The sequence below is a fragment of the Passer montanus genome, unplaced genomic scaffold (assembly GCF_014805655.1).
Source record: "Passer montanus isolate IOZ18808 unplaced genomic scaffold, ASM1480565v1 scaffold125, whole genome shotgun sequence".
NCBI lineage: Eukaryota > Metazoa > Chordata > Aves > Passeriformes > Passeridae > Passer > Passer montanus.
Window position 1 is genome coordinate 586,810 of NW_024359278.1, and position 16,511 is coordinate 603,320.

The following is a 16,511-nucleotide window of genomic DNA, read 5'->3' on the forward strand; positions in this document are numbered from 1 at the left end:
GATCTAAGAAATCTTTCTTTGGCAGACTTTCAAGATAGGCTGAGTTATTGGTTTGCACCAATGTACAGCGTGGGTCACATGGAAGGGGAAGGTTACATGTGTGCTTTCATCTCTCTTCTTTCACTTACAAGACAAATCACATTCCTAATTCCAGACTTTTGTGTTAAAAATAGAACAGTTGGAATAGGTGCACAAGAAGATTCCCTCCACACATCTATATATTTGCCAAAGCAAAGTGTCATTGTCAGTTCTAGAAAAGATATTTTATCCACATACAGCATGACCCTTTTAGAACAAGCCTCCTGCTGAAGGTGACCAGTTAAAATTTTTACTGCAGTTTCACATTGCACTTTCCAGTGCAGCTGTACTTGACAATACTTCAGTGCTTTTATCACAAAAATATTGTTTGTTTATAAGATGGATGTTTCCCATTTCATCTCTACACCTTTAGCTTTCAGGCTAGGATTTTATTTGCTGTGGTGTATTTACTAAATGGTGTTTCTGTGTACTTTTCAAACCGATTTGTCCCCTAAATCCTTTATGGATGTCTACATTATGCAGTAAACCATGTTCCTGAGGCTCTTAGCCTTCCACTTACTGAAATCCATGCTGAATGTTTTTAAAATTTTTATGTGTTTCTAAAACTTACACAAAATGAACTTGAAAAAATCCAAACCAGTAAAACCTGTGAACTTCAATGAAGCACTGAACAGCTTCTTGATTAGCATAATTAGAGAATATTGGCATTTTGTATGAAGTGGTTTTCCATTAAAAAAAAAGCCCTCGCTGTTAAATGTATTTGAAAAACTGTTGAATTTTAGACCTTGGAAATTTTGCATTTAGAGAATCTTTAATTAATGACATGTTAATGAACTGAAATTTAATATGGGCATAGAGAAATGTATCCATGGCCTCAAGTTAAGAACCTATGCACTATGGGTTGGAAGACAAAGAAGATATTTTCTCAGAGTATTTTACTGAGTAATTACTGATTAATTACAGGTAATCACTCAGAGTTATTTAAAAGACATTTTAATGTAACAGAAAAACAGTTAAAATTGTACTGTTGACATGAAATAGGTGATCCTATCAAAATGCAATGTTTTGATGATCTCATACTTAATCTTCTTTTTGAAGAAAAGATTTGCAGTCTTTTACTCTGAATTTTTTAATTCTAAGGCTTTATTCCTCCCAAATGCCAGGATTTTATACATCCTTACAGTTCTGATTTTTGTAATGCTTTAATGAGACTGTAGAGAAAATGATCCAGAGACTGATTGTGTACTGTGTCAGGGTCATGGCTTTTCAAACACATCTAAATGATCTCCAGTAGCAGGCCAAGGGTAAGGCATTCAGAAAGAAAGAGTGTCTCAGTGGGAAAGCCCAGGGATTGCTTTCAGGAGCTTCCAAAACAATCAAAGCCTTCAGTTTTACTATTTCCAACTGAAGCCTTGTGCCCACACCCAATTCCTTCATGTAGATGTGCGTAACTGGGAGAGTTGAAACTGAAATGAAACTTCTCTTTGCTGCTACACCAGGGCTTCATACCCCCCACCAAAAACCAAGAAGTAATCCTGGGGAATCCCAAGTGGCCTTGCAGGACAGGAATGCTGGTGAGCAGTTGTGCTGCCCAGCTCTCAGGTGTCGCTTTAGGCTGACCCCACAAAGTGTTGCACGGTGCTTTGCGCGTTTTCTCACCGGTGAATCTGCTTCCCTCAGGTGCATAATGACTGGAATGGCGTCCGGGAGCATCGTGGTTTTTTACAATGATTTCAATCGCTGGCACCACGAGTACCAAACCAGGTACTGACCTTCCCAGAGGCCGGGACAAGCACTGACAGGAGCAGCTGTGGCCAGGAGGGAGCTGCACACAGCACTGCCTCCCTCGGGGTCGAGGCGCACACGGCTCCTTATAAATACTTCTATTACATCTGAATGTAACTGAAATTTGCTGGAAGAAGCAACCTATTTTTTAAAGTTAATTGCTATTTTTGTAGACCTCGCTTGACTTTTTTGGGGGAAGGGCAAAGATGCAGAAAACCAGCTGCCGGGTTCTGTAGTTTAAAAAAAAAAAAATCTATATTTTTAGTCACAATGAAAAGTCTATTTTGATCCCTGTATGTAAACGAAACCTAAAGTAAACATGGTTGAAACTCACATTCTAGCTATATTATGAAGAAACAAATGTTCCATCTGAAGTTTTATCTATAAATTTGAGGAAAATATGATTTTAACATAACAGAAATTAATTATGGTATTGGGGGAATTTCAATCTGTGCTGTCTGTACCACACTTTGTCTCGTACTTTTCTAAATGATTGTACTACATCAGCACTGAAGTTTCTGGGAATCAAGGGGTAATATTTAAATTATGGTTAATGTAATTTTAAACTTTGCAAATCATTTCCATCAATGTTACTCTTCAAGCACGTTTCTAGGCTTAGACAATAAGTTCTTTTTTAGTTGAATGTTTAGTGCAGTTACGAGAGAAATCGGGAATGGAGTTTGTGTTACATCAAATGTGAATCCTTTTTAGTTTCTAACTGGCATCTCCTTCAAAGCACACCAAAATGTGGATTGTTCCTCCAAATCAGAAAGGCTCCTTTTGAAGGCTTCAAACCAGAAGCCCACAGAGGCAGGTGTTTTCTAGCAGGGGCAAGTTCCAAAGCACATTTCTGCTGGTTGACTGTGAAAACAGGAAGGCAGCAGGGGTTTGCTGGTGCACAGCCTCTATACAGCAGCAGAAGCACAAGATTTGCAGGCTACTTTTTCTTTCTTTTTTGTCAGAATGTGCCCCTGCAATACTGTAGCACATGTCATATTCCTTTTCTGCCTATAGCAACAATGTCTTTCATATTTTGCTACCACCAAATCCAGTCAGATCCTGCCTAGTCATTTTAAATTACCTCTTTCTTTTAGGAAATGAAAAATAATTTATACTAAGGAACAATAAGTTATTTTGGTGTTGCACAAATCTACTTTTCTACAAGATTGCTGTGCAGAACTCTGTGAAAATATTTGTGAAAAGAACTGTTATTGTTTTGTAAGTCTGTATTGCATAAAAATCTCCTTTGTATGTTGTGATCTCTGAGTTGAAATTTACATTCCATATCTGTATTGATACATACATTTCTCTAGCTGCCTACTAGAGCAGTTCCTGGTTTTTCTAAGCATTTAACTACTCTTTCAGTAAAGATTTGGAATGAGAAAATTCAGTTTGAGTGAATAAATTAAATAAAATTACATTTGTAATTGACACCTTCAGTGGAGTACTGGGTTCTTGTGATTCAGGATATGTTTCTAACAGAGGAAAGGGGTGCCATGGCTGATGTATTCAGTGTACTTTTGGTTGTATGAAAAGGTGTTTTCTGTGCTTTCTGCATTTTCATACAGAGGTGATTGTGGTATATCAGTAGTTATATTTTCATGTTTTGTCTAGCACAAGGATGATGGGTCATGTCTGTGGGAAGTGCCTGATGTACTGAGCTCTGTGTACTGAACATTTGTTATGCAAAACTTGTATCTCACATTTCCTGAAGTTCAACCACATTCACAGCCTTGTATCAGCAGAGTTTGAGGGGAAATTGGAACGGTCTTGAACTTAAATTTGAGTTTTTCTCAAGCCAGGGGTGGTTTTTCCTAAACTGGGTGGAGGGAAAACAAACAAGAAAAAGGTGTATTTTACTAAATGGAAATCCTGAAAGTCTTCTCTTTATGAGGAAACACTTCATTATTGATAGAAATAATAGCTCCTGATCTTGGAGCCAAAATATTTCACAGGGAGTTGATTTGGTAGGTTGCTTGTTTTCGAAAGGGCTCTATTGGATCAGGAAATGCTTTCCCAAACTGGAAGCACAGCTGTACCTGTGTGTGCTGTCCTGAGTTGCACCTAGCCCTCCTTGGGAGGCAGCAGCTGCTGCAGTGTGGTGTTTTCTGAGGGAAAGGACATCTTCACCTTCTCCTCCTTGAGCAGGCCTGTGAAGACACCTCTGTTCTGGACTTCTCTGGTGAGTAGAACATCCCCTCCTTCCACAGGTGAACCCAAATACCTTGGACACCACCCTGGGGCCCAGGTGTGCACTTGGGATCTCAGCTTTGGCTGAAGTAGTTCCCAACTCATGTTGTTAGTGAGGAGATGGAAAACAGGGTTAAATTTCCAGCTGTTCAGGCAGCACCTGTGTCACATGGATCACCTAAAAGCCATCAGCAGATGCCAGGCATTAACCTGCAGCTGGGCCTCATTTGGCTGCTATTGGCAGAATATTCCTCAAGAGAGGGATAGACCTCTCTCCTCCAGTGCATTTTTGCAGAGGGAGAATTTATGAAGAACATTTTTTTATGTGAAAGTCTGGCCTTTCTTTTACCTTGGTGAGTTCAAACAGAGCTGCTGCCAGCTGTGGTTATGGGAAGTGCTCTGCAGCAGTGCTGCTTGGTTGGGTTGTGCAGTACTTGGTAAATGTATCTTGAAGTCCCTTGTATTTTCTGTCAGCAAATTGCTGATAGAAATGCTATAGGATCTATATATATAGGATCTATATGCTATAGATGGGTGGTCAGAGTGGGGGTTTCTCTGAAGGAAGTTTGAGTTGTGGTGCTACTGCAGGCAGAAGTAAATGAATGCTCAGACTGCAGAATATTTCTGCAGCTCCTGGCTGTTTTGTGCTGTCTGTCTCTACACCTGAAGGCAAGCTGTGTATGTATCTGTTATTGTTTCTTGCCCTGACATCCTCTTGCTAGTCCTTCACTTTGTTCCTGGTAAACATCCCAAAGAGCTGATCTGATACCAAGGTAATGGGAAGTGAATTTTTTGCAGCTTTAGTCAGGACATGAATGTTGTTAGTTGTATAGAATAAGAATGGCCTGGGTAAGGTGACTGTGTAGATTGTAGTTTTTTCACTTTGTCCTAAATTTCTTATTCAGATTTCGGTGTGCTTGTGGTATACTTCTTTCTCCCAGAAGTAATTCAAGGAGAATAACAGATCACTATATTGTTTTTGAGACACTGGGTTAATCCTCATTAAATAGAACCAGTGATGGGCCATTCTGAGAGGGCTGCTCTAAACCAGTGAGACCTCTCTCATACAGGGCTAGGATGTTTGTGTAACACTTGAAACCAGTCACTTGCATGGATTTACCATATGATACATCATTACATGAAATCCAAAATAGTTCACTTTTATGCAGAACCAACCTGAGATCTTCAGTAAACTAATGCAGTTAATGATACATCACATTTTAAAGCTGCTCTTCAAAAGCTCTGGACAAAAAAAAAAGTAAGAAATGGTTTTAGATTTTGCTTATATGTACTGACATTCACGTATGTCTAACCTAAAGCTCCTCGATTCAAATACAACCATTGTCACGAGGTAAAAAAGATTAAAACATACAGAGTTTGAAAGAATAAATTCTGACTTGTGTGTGTAAATAGTGTACATTCAGTTGAGACTTATTATCGAGAAGCATATTGTTAGAAAAGGAATGTAATAAATTTCACAACTATTTATATGTTGTAGGAAATACAATTTTTTTTTTTGTAAATTCGTTGAGATAATAGTGGAAAGTGTAGTCTTGAAACCAAAGAGATGTGTGCATTTAGTAAAATCTAAAATTGCACGCAACTTTGCCCCTGGATTGTTGGGTGTGCTTTGGAAATGATGTTGTATTGTGTGGGAACAGGTAAAAGGGTTTCCAAAATGTGGTACTTGCTGTTTGCTAAATGGACAACAGTTGAGAAGTGGTAACTGATTATTTTATTTTTTCTTCAAGTTATTCTAGTATTTTTCTTGCTGCTGTGTGAGCTCTGAGCTGCAAAATTTTGTAGGCACAGCTCAGTCTGGTTGTGTGGAGACTTTGGTGCTATCAGTAATAGCAATGTCCAGTAACAGAAATTACTTTACCTGGCTCTCCCATTTTGCTTTTTGACTTGCTTATCCTGTGTGCAAGGGGTGCTTTTTTCAAGCCTCTGTAGCTGCAAAAACAAAAATCTGACCATTTGAAACAAAACATGTAGTGTCATTCAAGCAGTGTTTATAAATATTCAGCATTTAAATGCTCTAGACTGCAGTATTTCCTGTTAATTGGTAATTATCTCACCTATTATTTTGGGGAGGAAGGAACAGTTTTAGGTACTTTGAAACCTGCACCTTGCACAATTCACACTCTTGGCTTCCTGTTTCCTAAGGAAACAAAGTCACTTAAAATTCAAATTCTCTTTGAAATAAAAAAATAAAATCAAGAACAGAAGCAACAGCTTCCTAGTGGATAGTTGCACAGCTGCTTGCAGCTACCACTCCCTGCCCTGTTGTGGATTTTTTTTTTTTGTGGTTTTTTTTGGGGTTTTTTTGTAATGCTAATTTAGTTTAAAAAGAAAACAAAATGCTAGAGTGAATTCCCTGACAGAAAAGCTCAACTTCATACCTACTTCTGTGCTTTAGACATTGCAGCTGACTGCAAGTAGGAGGGTTTCATTTGCTTTTTTGGCATCTTAAAACCATCAGTTTTACTTAGTGAGCATTCTGGGTTGGTTGCTAATTTTTGTGCATTTCTGCTGCTTTCCAACAGTTGTTTTGATGTAGCTTGAAAGAAAGAATGAGTAAATGCAAAATATAGTTTCCCATTTAAAACCTGATAAAACTGAAGATGATTGATTGATAAATACATACATTTATGTAAAAGTGAAGGAATCACTATAAGTTAATTAGCTATAATAATTAGACCAGTGACTACAGGGAGGAAGAAAGATTTGAAAACCAGGGTTAAATGGGGATTTACTGACCTGTGTAAATATTCTTGACAATTAGCCACCAAGAATGAGTCAATACTTGATGAAACTAATGCCACAAAACAGCATCCTCATGAATGTATTTTGAGAATTATTTTAATTTTTTTTCTTTTTGTTCCAGAGGGGGTGATTGTCTGTATGGGTAAATATTGAAAATCTGACCATTTGAAACAAAACATGTAGTGTCATTCAAGCAGTGTTTATAAATATTCAGCATTTAAATGCTCTAGACTGCAGTATTTCCTGTTAATTGGTAATTATCTCACCTATTATTTTGGGGAGGAAGGAACTTTGTTTTAGGTACTTTGAAACCTGCACCTTGCACAATTCACACTCTTGGCTTCCTGTTTCCTAAGGAAACAAAGTCACTTAAAATTCAAATTCTCTTTGAAATAAAAAAATAAAATCAAGAACAGAAGCAACAGCTTCCTAGTGGATAGTTGCACAGCTGCTTGCAGCTACCACTCCCTGCCCTGTTGTGGATTTGGTGGGTTTTTTTGTTTTTTTGTTTTGGTTTTTTTTTGTTATTGTTGTTTTTTTTTTGTTTTGTAATGCAAATTTAGTTTAAAAAGAAAACAAAATGCTAGAGTGAATTCCCTGACAGAAAAGCTCAACTTCATACCTACTTCTGTGCTTTAGACATTGCAGCTGACTGCAAGTAGGAGGGTTTCATTTGCTTGTCTTTTTTGGCATCTTAAAACCATCAGTTTTACTTAGTGAGCATTCTGGGTTGGTTGCTAATTTTTGTGCATTTCTGCTGCTTTCCAACAGTTGTTTTGATGTAGCTTGAAAGAAAGAATGAGTAAATGCAAAATATAGTTTCCCATTTAAAACCTGATAAAACTGAAGATGATTGATTGATAAATACATACATTTATGTAAAAGTGAAGGAATCACTATAAGTTAATTAGCTATAATAATTAGACCAGTGACTACAGGGAGGAAGAAAGATTTGAAAACCAGGGTTAAATGGGGATTTACTGACCTGTGTAAATATTCTTGACAATTAGCCACCAAGAATGAGTCAATACTTGATGAAACTAATGCCACAAAACAGCATCCTCATGAATGTATTTTGAGAATTATTTTAATTTTTTTTCTTTTTGTTCCAGAGGGGGTGATTGTCTGTATGGGTAAATATTGATGGGAATCAATCAGTGGATGTAGTGTTGGGCTGATTTATGGCAGGAGAGGATTCAGTCCTGGGACTTTAAAACTGCAGGAATGGCTCATTGGGCTTTTGTGAACAGCTACTCACTTTCAAAGGACCTAGAAAGATTAGGATACTTAAAAAGATTATTTTTAATAATTATTTTTTTAAATGTAGGCATGGTAGCAGTAGAGATGTCACTATGGAGTGTTTGTAACAGTTCTTTCTAAGAAATGTGTAACTTATAGTAAATTTCTGTGATAGTTTCTTTCCCTTTATAACAGGAAAAAAATTGTGAACCAGAACTATTTTTACCTTCTTCCAGCAGCAACTGGTGGTTCTACAAGAGAAGGACTAAATGAAAGTGCAGCAGGTAAGAAACCAAATGTGATACTTAGGGACCTTCATTCAGTGTTTTGGTGTTAACCAATGCATTTTTATTTTTATGTTAAAGTGTGATTATCTCCTGCAACTATGCATAGACTGAACTTATGTGGAAGTATTTTAAGGCATGGAGTAGTGCTATAATTTTGCTAAGGGGGCTTTCCTAGCTATCCTGTTTTTATCTGATTGTTGGCCATATGATTATTTTTCCCAGATGTCATCACTATTTTTAAATAGGCATTTTGGAACCTGCCTCTGCTCTGTGAATCAAAATACTTGTCTAAGACTGTTTAGATGTTGATGAGTCATGAACTTAGGGATGTGAATTCAAGGTATTTCTCTTTACTTTCTACTTCTATGAAACAAGGTAGTAGTTTAGAACTGGCAGCTGTTGACCAGGCAAGTGGTGACCCCTTCTGTTATAGACACAAAATTATTTGTGCAACACAACTTGTTGGAAATCCTTACCAACCCATGGCAGTTTTTTTCTTCATAGCTGAATCCATCCTCTTAGGAAAAACAGAACTTAACCCAGCATTCATTATTTGCTTGTTGCTCCCTCTCTGCTGATCTCTGCTCTGCTCTTTTGGAGGCTCCCTGACTTTGCTGGGGGGGCTGGTTAGCCTGCTCCACCTGAAATTCCACATCCTTTCTTTGGCTGAGTCTGAGACTTGTTGCAGAAATCGCCAACCACACAGGCAGCCAGCTACAGACTCTCACCAGAATCTGAATCAGACGTTTCTCTTCTGATTAAGGTTGAAGTGACAGCTTCATCTTTTTGCACTGTACCAAAACCCAAATTATTTTACAGAAAGGCTATTGCCATACTCTTCAAGTATATTGAACTTACTCCAGGGAACCCACAATGAAGTTAATTAGCAAGGATTGGTTATAGCCCAACCTTTTTATCATAGTTTAAGACGTGCTTTGTTTTCCTAACTTTAATACCATTTTCTTGCCAAGATGTTGCACATCTTTCAGCTGCCATGGCCTTAAGTTATCACTTGGCACTTTCTGATCTTTAAATGCTCTTCAAAAGGTAAAGCAACCATGTTTAATCATGGCTTTAATAGGAAGCAATGAACTTTAAAACAATGAACTTTATGGGAATCCCTCAAATTAATTCTATTAAATTGATTTGGTAGGCATCTAATTGTTCAGTCTCCCCAGGGGGAATAAGACAAGTGTCACTGACAAAATAACTGAGCTCTCAAAGAAAGGAATGACTTTTTGTGTTCTGTTTTTTTAATGAAGAAAGTTTATTGCAGGTCTTTCTTTTACAATTCTAGTAGAAAGTATAGCTAAGAGAAAAAATGAACTATGACCAATTCATAAGAACGAGCAAAGGAAAAGGATTAAGCTGAATACATATTCTATTGAACTAAGCATTATGGTAAAGAGAAAACCTTGTCTATTTTGTGACTGCAGATTAAGGAGAGCTGCTTCCCAATCCTGTGATTTGGTTTCCAGTGCCTGCACCAGGTGAATAGGGGGATAGCACTGACAAACCTCTGATGGCTACTGATGGCAGCTCCTCTATCAGCTTGTCCTAGAATGAGGAGATGCTCAGCTCATCATAGCTTGGATAACATGCAGCAGGCTTTCCCTTCACAGGCCCAAAGTAATTTTAATTTATTTTTTTATCTAACAGGTAGTCTGACCCTGGAGAAAGGTGTGGTTAGGATAGAAAATGGCTAAAGCAATAGGTAGTCTGACCCTGGAGAAAGGTGTGGGTGGGACACTTGTGGTTAGGATAGAAAATGGCTAAAGCAAAAAGGCTTCCTTCACTCCAGTCTTCATAACAAATAAACGTCCACTGCTCATGTTTACATCCCAACTTACTTTATTTAAATTCATATTATCTAAACACTACCCTGCCTGCAAGTCAGATAACAAACTTGATGGAAAACAACCATCCTTCCCTCTCTATCTCATGTTTGTCTCATGATATTTTACAGTTAGTCCACTAAAAAATTCTTCGTGAAAATTTGCCTCTTCAAGTTTAATAGAAACTTGGCTAAAAATAGAGGCATTGGAATAGAAGGCAAATAGAAGTTTTCTTCCCTTGTTTGCCTCTCCCACTTTTCTGAAAATTCCCATCAGAAGAACAGAACAGGGCCTGCTGGTGGACGTGAGGCCAGGTAACTGTTCCCCACCTCACTGCTCATATAAAAATATGGTTAGCTACACCATAAGTTAGTCTATTTAGAGCCCAAGGCTGTGTGAAATGGAGTTAATTACTGACACAGAGAACTTAAAAAACCATCTAACATTGCTGGAGTCTTTCCCCTACTGCTGTTCCCAAGATGTTCACCCCCTGTGAGAGAGAGGATCAGACCTGGCTGGGGCTCGCCATGAGAGGTGCACACAAACTGAAAACAGTCATGGGAAATGAAGAAAACTGGCCAGAGTGTGGAGCTTCGGGTGGATTTGTTTTCCCCAGTCCTAAGCACCAGGCTGATCCCCAGCAAGGCCAGGAGGAGGCAGCGTGGGGGACCGGAGTGGCTCAGGAGCAGCAGGGAGGAGGGGCTCGGACCCAGCCACACGAGGATCAGCAGCTGCAGCAGCAATTGCAGAAATTTTCTCCATTCCAGCTCTACCAGAGTCCTGACAGCGCTTGCTGCAGAAAATCTGACTCTCTTTATCTAGAGCTGTGTTCTACAAACAAACAAACAAAACAAACCCAAGGCAAAACATGAAACAACACTTAAATACAGCCCTGTCTTAAGGGTTAAAACAATCTACAAGACATAAACTGCATGCAATACAGCCAGGATAAAAAAGGAGAAATAACAGTAGAAATATTTTATATAATGAATTGTATAATTTTTGTGATGCTGACTTTAGGAAAGGTAAGAAAAACTTCTCTTCCAGATGTATGCTTGCCATGATGTTGCAGGTTTAAAATTTTTGTCTTGCAAGTCTGATGTGGAAAAAAAGATGGTACGAGTGGTTGTGATAGAGAAGGAACTTGTCATAGTAACTATTAGCAAAATTTCTGTACCTGTGTTTTTGCAGACACAAGGAAGCAGGTGATGCTTACTGAGAACTCAGTGCTACAATTCCTGTAACAAACCACAAGGTACAGAAGGGGTGGAAACCTAAACACTTTCTTCTTTTTTCAAGAAAAGGGCCTGCTTTTCTGCTTAGTGGTAAGAGTAGGAAAATAACCTCGCATGGATGCAAAAAGGCATAATTTCTGAATTCTGTACTTTAAAATGAGCTTACAGGAGAAGGGAGTAAGAGGTTGGAATGAAAACTGAGAATTCTTCGATTATCTGGAGTATGTGATACCTCTGCTGAAGACAACAATTTCCATGACCTCAAGGGTATGTGCTAATTCTAAAAGTCAGGTGCTCTGCCTTTTCCTCCAAAATTTATTCTTTTGATTGGACTTGCTTTACTAATATGAAAATTTATGTGGTTTTAGTTGGGTTTGACTAATACACTACTCACTGAGGTATTTAATACTGAAATAATTTTCTGACACAAGTCAAATTTAGCATGGTTAATTTTTTTCCAGATGTATTTATTATATCAAAGTCATCAAGGACAGCAGATCCAAGGTACTTACCCTCCTTTTTTTGTTGTTGTTTTCTTGGGTTTTTTTAAACTCAAGTTACATGACTAGCCTCCATGCATAGAGAGGTACAAGGAGAAAATTCCATAGTCCACAACTGAGTTTCTGCTAGTGACAATCAACACTACAAAGGGAGCATGCAAGGAAAGGAGCAGCTGAATTGGGTCTGAGCTTTTGAGTTTAGTGATCTATGATTAAAGGAGTTTTATCATTATGAAGACACCATTGCATTGCCTTTTTTCTTGCTGGAAAAAGTTGTAAATAGGGGTTTCTGCTATTTCAGTGGCAGGTAAAATTATTTAAAAGGGGAAGGACATGCTTTCAGTTCATGCTGACAGTGATTTTCTCCTGTGCTGTCCTCATAGCAGCAATACAGTTCCATGTAATGCAGTTTAGGGTTTTCTTTTTTAATTTTACTGTTGCTACTCAAGAACTTTTTTTATTTATCGAGGACTGATTATCACTTGGCTGGCTCTAAAAGAAGTGTCAATTCTTCACTTTTCTCATATTTTTCTAGATGTTTTTAGATACAGTGAGATATAGACATGCACAAAATGACTGCCAGGAGAATAAACCAAGACATGTCTGAGGAAGTAAAAAATTGTTGTTTTGGTGTTTGCTTAGCCTATTTCAGATATGCCTCACTCAAGACAGAACTATTTTTTCCTAAGTGCTTAAAAGGTATTCCTTTTCTGGTTTGGTGTGGCTGTACAGCTTTTTCCACTTCAGACTGGCTTAGTTATTTCTCCTTTCTTGTCACAAATGGAGACCATGTATTTTTTGTGCAGCAGAACAAAGCATCGCCGTTAGTACGTACCATTGCCTTGGACCTACTCAGAGGAAAGCAATGCAGGCATTGGGAAAGGAGGAAAAAAGGAAGAAAGCAAGGGACAGAAACTAGACTTACTTTAAGCAGAACTAACACAATTGCAACAAGTTTAGATTTATAGAACATTTCTTAATTGACCAAAAAAAAGAAAAAAATCAGTAATGAATTAAGAGCAACATGCTTTTGGGGGCAGCAGGAGCCTCCTGTGCAAGGACACTGAACTGGGGATGTGCAGTTTTACTTATCTGCCACAGGATGGTATTATCTGCATGGGCCAGGTGACAGTGTTGGAATGAGGTGATGCTAAAGGGGCTCCAGTGAATGTGCAGGTGGACTGAGAGAGCAATGCACTGCAATACACCAGAGTTACAAAGTGTGCTTGTCTGAAGCTGAATGTTGGTAAGCAATGAGTGCTGGAGCAAGTGAAGAACTTCTGAACACAAAGGTAACTAAATTTCAATGCTCAAGGTAAACCAGGGCAAGAATAACAAATTGGGAGCTCATTAGATCACAGTGTTTTGAACAAGATTTTACTTTTCAGCATTAACTGGGAGCTGCATTCAGCAATTAATAATTTTGCATTTACATCCTTCCATTCCTGTTAGAAGGAAACAAAGCAGGAAAACATAAAATGAGGTGAACTTTCCTGGCTGAAGGAGTGTCAGTAGCTAACAGAAAAAACTCACACCAATAGGAAGCCAAAGCTATGCTGTGTCAGAGATCTGAGACAGGCTTAAGTGGCATGCAAGTTGGAGAGGGGCTGAGAGTTAGAATTAAAATTGCTCTTATTATATATAGTGCATTTTATACCAGTTTTCAGCTTCAGGCTTATCCATAGTCTCAACAGTATAAAGAATGAAGCTCTGAAGTCCCTCTCAAACTGTCAAGTCAAACTGTCAAATGAAATGTAGACAAGAGCATGAACCTGAAATCCATTTCCTGACTTATTTTTATGTTATCACTTTTCCTACACTTAAATTGTTTGCCTTTTTAACTCATTTAATAAATGTATTTGCAAAGACAGAGAGGTAGGCAGAAACATTTTATTTAAATTTACTGGTTCTCAGATGATGAAAACAATAATTCTTGTTAACATAAGTGGTCTGGCCTTTGAAAGTAATTAATACTAATGGGAGGGTGAGGGTGGAAGTCCCTGTTACGTTGCCATGGATGGTTTCACTTTCTTTGAGTTACTGAAGATACATTTTGTGTGCAGTGTCCATCCTTGCATCAGACAGGGACAGAAAGGAAGTTTTTGGAATGGAGCCTGGTTTCCTGGCACAGGTAGTATTGAACAACACTGTGCTCAAGATGAAGCAATACTTGGTCAGGCACAGAGGTAGACCCTAGTTAACTAGGTGGGCAGTATGATTAAAAAATTCTCGGTTTTTATAATGAAAAAAATTGTTAATAAACTTCATTCTAACATACACCTACTTAGTGTTCACATGTTTCTGTTTGAAAGGTCATTTTTAACTCTTGGGCAGCACACTGTGATAGACTTGGTTGCTCTCAAGCAATGATGAGACAATCCACATTATTCATTAATAAAGACTAGAATTAGAGACTCTTCTAGTTTTGGGTTTGCTATTCTTGCACCACACGTGCTCATAGAGCACTCTCAGGAAAATATGCAGAGTATACTATCAATGTATAAAAATGTTCATTTCTCTTACCATGATGACAGAAACCCCAGCAGATGTGTTATTTTGCTTGGGTAGGGTGTTATTAAAGTGCTGCTTCAGTTTACCTGTTACTTCAGCTTGCATATTATTCTCCTGGGAAGCATCATCCTGCATAAGAAAGAACAGAATATTCAAGTTAGGAAAAAACAAAAAAGTTTTCTATCATCAGGTACTTTCTGCTTTTTAATGAATAGTAAATATTCAGACAGGCAGTCCAAAAGTGAACACACTCTGCTACATGAGAGACAATTCCAGAGGAAAGGAACTGAGCAATCACTCGCTGTTTTATGAAAGAACTTCTGTTTCTTAAAATGACATGTGACACTTCCAGTGCATTGATTTGTCCTAAGTTGCAGGTTGGATTCAAGCAAGTTAAAAATAACATGCTTGAAATAATCTTAAAAGTGAAAAGCATATTTTTCTCTTGGATTTCTTTCAAATCACCACTTTAAATGGCCCATCATGTCCTAAGTAAGTCTGGAGGTGTTATCAAGTATTATAAATATGCTTGAGAGGAGCTGTTATCCATTGATGCACTTGTTAATAGTTCTATTCTCTTGTGTCAGGGAACTCCACAGATCACATTCAGTCCCTCTTTTAGAACATGTCTGAAAATAAGCATTGACTGTCTCCATGTAAGCCTAGTACTTATTAATAATTAATTGATTTTAAATCAATAAGCAATGCACTTTGGTGTTCCCCTTTGCTGCTGCCTGAGAAGATGAAGGACCAGGCAGGCATCAGCTTAGTGTCTGTGGTAAATTAGGTGTTATATTTGCTAATTGTACTGCTGCTTCTGAACACCACAGGTTAATGGTTAGAGGTACAGGTTTAATGTCAAATTAGAGACAAGTGCAATGTGATTTACTCACTGACACCCAGGGATGGCTTAGGATCTGTGCTGCTGTGTAGCGGGCTTCAGCATTCACATGTAGCATCAGGCTGATTAACTCCTTCATGGAAAAAGAAAAAAAGATGAGTTTGAAGGGAGTGGGGGAGGATATGAAAACTGAAAATAATGTTGCACCAAGTTCTTCTCAGTGCAATATTCTTGATACCTAGATGGAAAAAAACCAACCCCAGCAGATACCAGAAGCAGTGATACCAGTGTGACTTATGTGGAACTTAAATTTGCCCTTTAGGATTAAGAGTCTCTTTGAGATCAGCTTCTTCACTGTACTCATGTTTCACTGAGTCTATTGAAAACAAATGAAAAAGAAATATTAAAAAGATCAGCTCTAATGTTCCACTATGTTCTCTATATATTCATGCACATGACCAGAACAAAAACAAACATGGGAGAGAGGAGATCCTCTTTGGGCAGTGCACATGCACTCAGTAACATTACATAAAGAAAAACACAAATGAGAGACAGGAATCTGCACCTGAAAGTCAAGAAACTGATGAAATTATTTGAAAATGTTCTCTTCTGTGTTGCTGCAGAAGAATAAAAAACATTGACCAAAGTCCCTTCCTCAAAAAACCTTTTATAGCCTCCAAATTATCAGTCTTCATATTCTTATCAAGGTTATTTAAAGATTATTTCAAGGGCACAGTCCATTGCTTCAGTTTTGGGAAATGGTTTCTTCAAGCAGATGATAACAACACACCTAACTGAGAGCTTTCCCAACCAGCCAAGTTCTTTAGTCTGTGGAAGTTTGAAGTGAGACATCACCTTGAATACCAAGACTGAGAAATTTATTTATTCAGAATGCCTGTCTGGAAATGTGTGAGATGACTGGGACTTGGAAAATGTTGGTAAATGGATAAACAAACACCCATTGGGAAATGCAGAAAAAATGCAGAAAAAAATTCAGCTTCTCACTGGCCAGATAAAAAACCACCTCCACTTGTTAGTGAGTCCTCAGATATTACTCAGAGCACTTTAGTGAATTAACCTGAGAAGTGGGGCTTACAACTTGAATCTTTGTCCTAGAGACACAATTAATTTAACCAAAACTGCCATGATCACAGAAGAACTGCTGGCAGTGGCAATTAGGCATGGCTGCACCTCTTGAAAAGTTCTAATAAATGCCTCAAGTAAAAATAGGAAGAAATGCCTACTGCAAGCAAGATACAGAGCAATAATTTTTCTTTTTTTAC

The 16,511-nt window shown here is 38.1% G+C and overlaps 2 protein-coding genes across 9 annotated transcripts in view; one reads left to right on the plus strand and one right to left on the minus strand.

Moving 5' to 3' along the window:
* The window catches only part of LRBA (LPS responsive beige-like anchor protein), a 367,482-nt gene extending 364,227 nt beyond the window's left edge, over positions 1-3,255 (plus strand). For all 4 annotated transcript variants that reach the window (XM_039698441.1, XM_039698442.1, XM_039698444.1 and 1 more), the window contains exon 57: positions 1,720-3,255. In XM_039698441.1, the coding sequence (XP_039554375.1) occupies positions 1,720-1,810 (91 nt within the window). In that variant the 3' untranslated portion in view covers positions 1,811-3,255. The remainder of the gene's footprint in view (positions 1-1,719) is intronic.
* Positions 3,256-10,015: 6,760 nt separating this feature from the next.
* DCLK2 (doublecortin like kinase 2) overlaps positions 10,016-16,511 on the minus strand; it is a 78,375-nt gene continuing 71,879 nt past the window's right edge. For 2 of the 5 annotated variants that reach the window (XR_005626457.1, XR_005626456.1), the window contains 4 exons: positions 15,281-15,361; positions 14,400-14,516; positions 13,534-13,616; positions 10,836-10,972 (listed from right to left, as the gene is read on the minus strand). Coding sequence is in view for 3 of the 5 variants with exons in the window: in XM_039698446.1 (XP_039554380.1) it covers positions 10,760-10,972; positions 14,400-14,516; positions 15,281-15,361 (411 nt within the window). In the remaining 2 variants the exon portion in view is untranslated. Of the gene's footprint in view, positions 10,973-12,711; positions 12,725-13,533; positions 13,617-14,399; positions 14,517-15,280; positions 15,362-16,511 lie in introns of all 5 variants that reach the window. The other 3 variants (XM_039698446.1, XM_039698447.1, XM_039698448.1) reach the window with 2 other exon arrangements.